Source organism: Halichoerus grypus, chromosome 12 (assembly GCF_964656455.1).
Source record: "Halichoerus grypus chromosome 12, mHalGry1.hap1.1, whole genome shotgun sequence".
Classification (NCBI taxonomy): Eukaryota; Metazoa; Chordata; class Mammalia; order Carnivora; family Phocidae; genus Halichoerus; species Halichoerus grypus.
Genome location: NC_135723.1, coordinates 79,606,190 through 79,615,191, shown reverse-complemented (window position 1 = coordinate 79,615,191; position 9,002 = coordinate 79,606,190). Strand labels below are relative to the sequence as shown.

At 44.1% G+C, this 9,002-nt stretch overlaps 1 protein-coding gene across 1 annotated transcript; it reads right to left on the bottom strand.

The window, feature by feature from the left end:
* On the bottom strand, positions 1-7,674 carry LMOD2 (leiomodin 2). The gene is made up of 3 exons (XM_036081891.2): positions 7,298-7,674; positions 977-2,314; positions 1-451 (listed from the first exon to the last, which is right to left on the bottom strand). The coding sequence occupies exons 1-3, from the start codon at positions 7,568-7,570 to the stop codon at positions 425-427; spliced, it is 1,638 nt and encodes a 545-aa protein (XP_035937784.1). The 5' UTR covers positions 7,571-7,674; the 3' UTR covers positions 1-424.
* Positions 7,675-9,002: the final 1,328 nt, after the last annotated feature.

The following is a 9,002-nucleotide window of genomic DNA, read 5'->3' as shown; positions in this document are numbered from 1 at the left end:
ATTTGACAATGTTACATACATACCTGGCAGATGTATCAACTCACACACACAAAAATTGGTTTGTTTAAAAAAAAAAAAAAAAAACTTCAATTCAAATTTATTGGGATTACAAAAATAACAGCACATTTCATTAACTCATTACAGCTCAGAGTTATCAACACATCCAGAGATAAAAGAGCATCTTTAAATAACCTGCTTCTTGCCAATACAAATCTCATTAACATAAAAAAAAAGTAGTTTATTTTCATATTTACAGAAGAAACATGCCAATTGTTTCTTAAAATTCTTTTTGGAATTAATGGGTGAGGCTATTTTTAAAGTCAGGAAACATTTCAAATCGAAAAAGGTATTTTAGAAACATCTCACAATGTGTCTTATTTAATACCACTGAATGATTCTGCATCCTCTTCTAAAGATCATGTTTTTATCGCAGAGCTTCTGGAACTTCCACCTATAAAAATAGGGGATTTTCTTTCAATAAAACAACACAAATGATAAAGTGAAAAATATCTGTAGGGTATGTCTCTAAGCAGTATTCTCTGAGACAAACTCGGATATAGATTGATTATTGCTGTGTGCTATTCGATATTCAAATTTTGTATTATAAATGAGGTTGTAAATCACTTGCAACTCAGGTAAAAATGTTGACAAGTGATGAATCTTTTTTGGAATGTAAATTATATTCCCCCATTTTCTTATTAAGGCAATCAGGATTTTTAAGTGTTGGAGTGTCTTAAAATAGTCCTGGTCCGTCCAGAACGGAGATGCTAAGAAGGTGGTCCCAGCACACGTCTCAAATGGAAATGTGCTCACTGGTGACCTGCTCCTGGTGTTCCAAATTTGGAGGCTTGCTCTTGCATACTAAAACATTTTAAACATTAATAAACATTTTTAGAGGTGACTTCGGTACCATCGTGCAGTGGAGGCTCACTCACGTACTACATCCGTGCCCCAAATCTGCTCTTGGGTTACTTACCCGCCTTAGCTGTTTTATGCTGCTTCCCCGAATAGCTTCCATGAGATTCTCATGAGCTGATCTCAGTGGGGTAGAAGGTCGGGAACTCTCTTCCATTTTCTTTTCTTGCACTGACCTCAGGGAATTTTTAATTTCCTTTAGGATATTGTTTGGTTGTTTCTTCACCTTTTTCCCTTTTTTCTTCTTCTGTCCATTTTGTAATGCCCGCTGGGCACTCTCCTGTTGTTTGATGACTTCTGCGATGTTTCGGGTGATTAGTTTTTTCTCTGGGAGTGGAGGAGGTGCTAGCGGAGGAGGAGGCGGCAGCCTTTGCGGGGGAAGCGGCGGGGGTGGTGGCGGAGGAGGAGGGGGTGGAGCCACAGGAGATGGAGGACGGCTCCTCACAGTTTGGACTTTCTTGGGGAGTTTGGGGGATGACCAGGGAGAGTGCCTGGGAGATGCATAAGGTGAAGAGCCAGGTGTTCCTCTTTGCCAGACTTTGGTCCTAAGATTGGCTCCTCCATCATAGCTCTCTTGCTGTTTTTGCTCCTGTATCCGCTTCTGCCTCTGTTTATCCATGTTTCTCGTCAGGAGGCTTGTCATGCTCATTCTTGGTCCTGGGAGCTCAAAATGGTAGCCCAACCTCAGCAGCGTGGTGTTCTCCCTGAGCAGCTTGACGATCTCCATCTCCACCTGGCTGCCCATGATGTGCCTCTGGTTGTGGAAGCGCAGCTCCGTGACCACCGTGTTGTGCTGCAGAGCTCTCATGATGGCCAGGATCCCCTTGCCCGTGATAAAGTTGGACTCCACGTTGATGTTGGTGATGTGCTCGTTGACTTTGAGCATTTCCGCAATGGCCATGGCCGCGCTGTCGTCCGCGCGCGTGTTGGCCAGACTGAAGGTCTTCACTGCCGTGTTGCCCTTGAGGGCCTCAGCGAAGCGGGCAAGGGTCTGCGACGTGATGTTCTCGATGTTGTTCAGGTTGACCTCTGTGGTGTCAGGGTCGTTGTTCCTGATCTTTTCCAAGGCATCCTCGATCACTGTAGGGTTCCCGCAAGGGTGAATGGCAGCCGGTGACTCTGTGTTCCTTCCACTGTGGCCATTGGTCAAATTTATGTTTTCTATTTGACTTTTAAATGTCTTTGGCTTAGAGTTATCAGAATCGATGCCATCATAATTTACAGTTCCATTAATACCTTTCTCGTTTTCAGTTGTTCCTTCCTCTTCCTCCTCTTCCTCGTCCTCTTCCTCCTCCTCTTCCTCCTCCTCCTCTTCTGTATACACCTCCTCAGAAACCTCACTGTTAGTTTCAGTGAAGATGAGCTCTTCCTCACTCTCCTCTTTGTCTTCTTCAGCAACCTGAAGAGCACGGTATCATCATGAAGTTGGTCATTTTTAAGCACATTTTTTTTAATTTACAAAAGTCACACATGGTTTTGCAATATATGAAATCATTATGTTGTACATCTAAAACCCAAACAATGTTATATGTCAATTATATCTCAGTAACTAAAAAAAGGGAAATAACACATGGCAAATAATACAAAAGCATGTAAGGAAAAAGTCCATCTCTTGCTTCTGACCTCTCTAGTTGGGGCAACCAGGGTTAACATTTCATTGCATAACTTTCAACAGTTTTTTTTTAAACAAACATTTCTTTTGTTTTCTGCGGAATAAATATCCATAATTCTATTTATTATATTAAGAAAATTTACTATCATTTTGCCAATTTGAAAAATGGGTTGGAACTTCAGCTTTGGAAAACCCTTGGTACATTTTTCATTCTCTTAACTACTTGTTCTGAACTACTTGACTCCCTGTCTACTTTGAATGTAGCAAATTCAACCCTCCCTTCTAGAATCACTCCTCTATCCTTCCTTATTTCGCCACCTCAAATAAAGAAATGACAGCAAAAATACACAACATGTTAATGGATTCCCTTTTTTAATGTTCAAAAAGTCTTCCTCCAATTTGCCTCCAGTAGCAGCTGTGACAGTTGCCAGGTGCTCTATGCCCTGGTTTGCGTACATGTAGACAGAGGCAGGGGGTTCTTCGTTTTTCCAACATTCATCTACCTCTGGGGTAGAGCCCAGCACAGGGTCTCAGAGACCCCACACCACGCGATACCCGCGGCTGTCCTTGGCTGCTGTGGGGAAGGGAAGCCAAGGGGGCAGGGCTGCTTGCTCATGGCAAGCAGCAGGTCAAAACCTAGCTCCACAGAAAAGCATCCAGGTCACCCTTTGCTGCAAATCAACTTGAAATGTCATGCTAGAGCAGGGTTAAAGGAGATGGACTGCAGAAGACACAGGGTGGGAAAGATAATCGCCCCTGGCACTAACTAGAGTCTAACCATAACATGAAACAGCAGAGGACAGTAAAAAATCTTGAAGCAAGCCATTGCCCCAGCCTGATGGTCTTAAATTATTTACCATGTATCAGTTATGAAAGACTTTCGGGCAAACACAGTCTCAATCCTATCTTTGTCTTTCCTGCTTACCAGACTTTATACTAAGAAGCCGAGTGACCCCTTTCTTTTTTCTTACTATCTTTTCTGATTAAAAAAAAAATTTTTTTTCTGGAAATTGCTGACAGAGTCCAGTTTCTCCTAATGCAATCTTTTTACTCCTTTCTTTTGTCTCTTTTGAAGCCCCAAGCCCTCCTCTGTCCCCAAAGCCTTGGTTACTCCCTCTACATTGGCAACTTTCTTTTTTTTTCACCCCCAGGGCTCCTGCTGCCTGAGGCATGTGGAATGAGCTTTGGAAAACACTGCCTGTCTCCAGGTTTGTTTGCCCAGTTGCTACCACAAAACAGCCTCCAGTTATCCACTTGTTTGGAGTGGCAGGCACCAAGTGATGGCCTGGGGAAGGGGTCAGCCACTCCTGGGATGGTTGTCTGGTCTTTATTTACTCCCTTCTTTAGGAGCAGGAGGAAGGGGGATGCTGTGTGCATGTGCGTGCGTGTGTGTTTGTGTGAAGCTTTAGCTGTTTCAGTATTTGGAGGAAAGGGATCTGTCTCAAAATCTAAGGTATACTGCCTTTCATGCCACCATTAAATTTTATCCACTTTGGTTTTTAAAAGACCTTTAGGCTCTATCTTCAAGAGATGTTTTCCCCTCAAAATGTGCCTGAGAGACAAAATCTGAAACTGTTATCCAGCAGTGAGTCGTCGTGTAATATCTACATGACACTTCTTCCAGGAAACCTTCTTTGACACCTCCTCACATTGTCCCCTTATATTATCCTTGCCATATATGGCATGGTAGTGCCCCCAGTAAAGTACCTATTTTAATTACTTATTTGTCATTTTTCCCAAAAGACTGTTAGCTGGGTGAGGACAAGGATCATGTCTGGTTTGTTCACCTAGCACAGTGCTTAGCATGTAGTAGGGGCTCCATAAAGATTTGTTGACTGAATGGACCTACACTGACATTGGCTGCCAGCCACTGAGGATCAGGACAGGGCCTGGGCTGGGTGGTGACTGTCCTGGCTCGCCTGGGGCTGAGCGGTTTCCCAGGATGCAGGATTTTCAGTTCTTAAGCCTAGATAGCCCCAGACAATCTGAGATGGTTAGCTGCCCTAGGTGGGGGACATCTAGGAGAAGGACACCAGAAGGGAGGAAAGGGTCTGGAGAGGGAGGTGAGAGGATGCGAAAAAAATCTTTGCCTCCTTCCTGTATTATCTGGACGTTGTGAGAATGGGGGTGGGAAGGTGGGGATAGGGTGAAGCCTGAGGGGTGAGTCTAGAGAAGGCAAATGTTGGCACTCTTAGGGAATAAATAAGGCAAGAAGAAGGGGCCAACTATGTCTCCTGATCACCTCCCTGGCATCATTACATAAACAAGGAGGCAAGAGGGTTGCCTTTTGGTTCTGGGTCTGGGTCTATCCCTGAAGAGCTGGTTGACTTTAGTCAAGTCATTAAAGCTCTGAGAGGTCTCAGAGAAACCACGGTATTAGCTGAGTGGTCCTCAACTGCAGTGTGTGTCATAATCACCTGGGGGGCTTGTGAGACTGCAGAATGCTGGGCCCCACTCCCAGGAGGTCTGGGGGAGCCCTAGAATGAGCACTTCTGAGAAATTCCCAGGTGATGCTGAGGGGTTGGGCACCCACATTTTGAGAATGGTGGTCTTGGCACCAGCAGACCTTGGTTAGAATGTCTGCTCTCCTTATAAGCTATTCCTTTCAACTGAATTTCTTAAGCTCTCCTGGTCTCAGTTCTCATGTGCAGAAGGTGAGAATTAAATGAAATAATGTGAGTGACCTGACTGGCACCTATGCCTGATACCCAGCAGATACTCAAGTTAGGGGAGCCGTAGACCCTCTGGTCTCCAAGGCCCCTTGGAGCTTAAGGCAGCATAATTTGTGTGGACCCAAGTGAACGGAGGCTGTCATTCAACAGGCACTGAACATGAATTTCATAAGCCTTTACAGAGCCAACAGCCTGATAACCAAGCCTCCCATTTCCTTCTGGTCCATTCTGCACTGCTCTTCACTTACACGGCCACTCCGCCCCCACCCACTTGCCCGCTGCCTGGAGCTTTGTCCTGTGGTGGGGATGGGTTTACACCCTCTACCCACAGGCTTCTGCTCAGCACTCCGTGTGACTACAGAGACAGCTGGTCAGCTGGGGAAGTGTAGTGGGAGAAAAGTTAACTCCCGAGAAAGGAATCAAAGTTCATCAACACGCAGCCTCTCTAATTGAGCTGATAAGCCATTGGCAGGGATCAGCAAAACCTTTGGCAGAATCAGGATGGGTTCCCTCATAGCTGACAACAGGCTGGGCCCTTGGTTTCCCACTGATCTCAAGGCACCATGACATGAAAATGCTTTTGTTGGGTTACTGCTACAATGGCTGTCTGTCCTGGATATTCGGTGGCAATTTTCATCTTTTGACCAAGGAAATTCTTTAAGGACTATAATAGAAATGTTGTATTTTATATATCTTATCAGACTTTTGACACACGTTCCCACATCAGGGGGGAAGAAAAAGACCCCTGAAAATCATGGTTGTAGAGGAAATGACCAGCCCAACTCTGCAACGCACCCCCCCTTCTGCCCCTCTGCGTAGGAAGCCACCGCGGCCTTGGCAGACCCTGGCCTGATCCCAGTGACCCTTCCCGAGATGATTGACTTGAACAAGGCTCACATATATCTTGCTACAAATGTGGCCCACACACCCTATCATCGAGATCATCTAACAGGGCCTAGATTAGTACTGTGGAAGTCCTGCCATTGGCTTCAGGCCCTCTTGATTTTAGATGATTCTAGTGGAGCCCAGAGGTTTGAAACGGTTGCTCCTGATCTGTGTTCTCCCACAAATTCAGGACTTTGTTATACTGCATTAACATTTTTATTGCCATTACTATTTTCCCAGCCATAGACTTTTGAACTTTCTTCTGTTAATGACTTATTAGGCAAATTCAAAGTAATTTAAAGTAACTTAAAATTCAAAGTAACTGTTTACTGGGCAGAAAACAAAAGCTCTAATGTGAGCTCTAATAGAAGAACATTTCCAGGGCTCAGGATCAACATTATAAAGTTGGAAGGAATCTTAGGGGTCATCTACGCAAGCATGCTTAACCTGGGTCCTCAGGTGGGTTTCAGGATGTGTGTTATCATTTTGAAATTCGATGTAAAAGTTTGTGTACGTATGTACAAGCACGCACACATTATCTTAAGGAGAAGGTCTGTAATTTATCAAAATCTCAAAGGGGTTCTTGATTTACAAAAGAAACCCTGATTCAACTCCCTCGAGGGACAGATGGAAAAAAGAACCCTGCAGAGATGACTACCTGTTCAAGGTCTAACAACTTAGGGACGGCAAAGGGACTCGAAATAAGGTCCCCTGGCTCCCAGTCCCACAGACTTTCCACCTCTGCTCACTTCTTGGTGTTGGAAAAAAAGAATTTTGTTTACTGTAGCCACCATCACAGTCAAAGCAACCAGAGTACCCACTTCTGTCTTTATAGAAAGAAATAAATTTACTCAACTGCTATATATATATATATATATATATATATATAGTCACAGATATCATGCCTCATTAGCAACTCACAGCTCAAATTAGACTTATGTTTGGCAATATATCTAAACCCATACCTTGCTTGTGGGTTTTTTTCCTCTAGAAAATCCCATCTTGACTGACTAAAGTCAATCAAAAGATCCCAGCTAAAATTATTACATATTATGATCCACTGGGTGGCCTGAGGAATTGTTCTGTAGCAGGTGCAAATGGGTTATGAGAAAAGACAAGTGAAGCGGACTGAAGAGTTAGGGAAAACAGGTTTCCCGGGTTGGGGGTGGGGGGCCGAGGGTGGGAGTAGCTAAGGAAAAACCCGAGAGCCTACCTTTCCACACTCCCCCAGCCTCTCCTTCTCCAAGAGTTTTTGGGACTCCTTTTCCCAATAGGCCATCAGTGCCTCTCTGCTGAATGTCCCCGTGGGGGTTTTCTCGGTCAGACTCTTTTGCCTTAGCCCCACGGGAAGGCTGCGATCAGGTTCAATGTCTTCCAACTCCCTCTCTAGCTCCTTCAGCTCCTCAGCTGACAGGGAAGCGAGAAGTTCATCCTCATCGATGGATTCATATTTGCTAAGTCCTCTCCTGTAGCCAAAGGTAGACATGGTCCCTGCTTTGTCAGAGCCACAAGGAGCTTGAAGAAGCAGGCATTCAAGGCGGCCAGAAACAGGCAGGGAGGCAAGTGGGCAGGCTGGTCAGCAACCGGAGCTAGGAGTGGCCTTTTAAGAGCGATGATACAGGGCCGTGACAATGCAGAGAGGGGGTGAAAGCATGGGCTGTTTTAAGCAGCAGACGTCAGCTAGACATTTGAACACAAAGAATGTCACATCGGTGGTGGAGGGAGGTCTCAGAACCAGTGGGGATTATGAACATACTGGCCAGGGACATATTTAGCTGAGCCTGATAGCTCATGAGGACAGGCAGAGTGTGTTTCAGATAGGCAGTAACACAGTTCTCACTTTATATTCAAGCAACAGGAGAATAAAATTTATTTTGAAAATGACTCGCTACCACCACCATGGCCATGAAAAGATTCTTTGATGATAATCTCAGAGGTTGAGAAATGACTACACATCACTCTATGAGTGGTTATTCGGGTTCTTCTAAAAACACACTGTGGGTGGCATTGATGGTAACAGAAGGCCGTGCTAATACAGCACCTTAAACTTTTATTGTATCTTGCAGTTTACAAGGCACTAATCGTAACTAGTCCTGTGAGATGATTATCCTCCTTTACAGATTTTGGCAATGGAGGCTCTGAGAGTTTATGTGAAAACGCTGAAGTCAGGCAGCTAGAAGGACAGAAGTGGCTTTCTCCACTGCACGACATGGCTTCCTTCTCCTCAACCAAGAGTATTAGTCAACAGCTAGACTTGCAAATAAATCTCCACAACGACAGATAACAATACTGGGTCTGGCTTATTAGTGCTAAGCAGATTATACATTTTATCTCATTTAATCCCACAGTCCTGTCAGGGGTATATTATCCTCCATATTTTACTAGTACAGCCCCAGAGAGGTTAAGTAACTAGCCCACAGCCACAGAGCTAAAAAAGTGGTGGAACTAGAATTTGAACCCAGATTTGTGTCTGGGCTGAAAACTGAAGAGATGCTAACATGAAATTATATATATATGTATATATATGTCCATATTCTTATGAGTGTGAAAAATATATACACAGTTTGCAGGACTTCATCGATAGATCATTTTAACATACAGATAGATAAAGAGCTGTTAAAATGTGTATGCATAGAAATATACACTTCTTAATACATGTATAATAGACCATATTTTGTTTATTACATTCAGCAGTTGGTGAAAATTTGGGTTGTTTCCAGGTTTGGGTTGTTATAGATAATGCTGTGAACATTTACGCGCCAAGTCTTTGTGTAGCCATATGTTTTCATTTCTCTCGGGTAGATACATGACAGGGGAATTGCTGAGTTATATGGTATATTTACAGTTAACTTTTCAAGAAATTGCCAAACTATTTTCCAAAATGGCTGCCCCCACCTTATGTTCCCATCAGCAATGAT

What these genes read in the sequence shown, in the direction of transcription:
- LMOD2 (XM_036081891.2), bottom strand. Translation starts at nt 7,570, where the DNA reads ATGTCTACCTTTGGCTACAGGAGAGGACTTAGCAAATATGAATCCATC. An exon ending in GGCTGGGGGAGTGTGGAAAG is followed by an intron (nt 2,315 to 7,297) that starts GTAGGCTCTCGG and finishes CGTGCTCTTCAG; the next exon opens with GTTGCTGAAGAAGACAAAGA. An exon ending in GCATAAAACAGCTAAGGCGG is followed by an intron (nt 452 to 976) that starts GTAAGTAACCCA and finishes CTATTTTTATAG; the next exon opens with GTGGAAGTTCCAGAAGCTCT.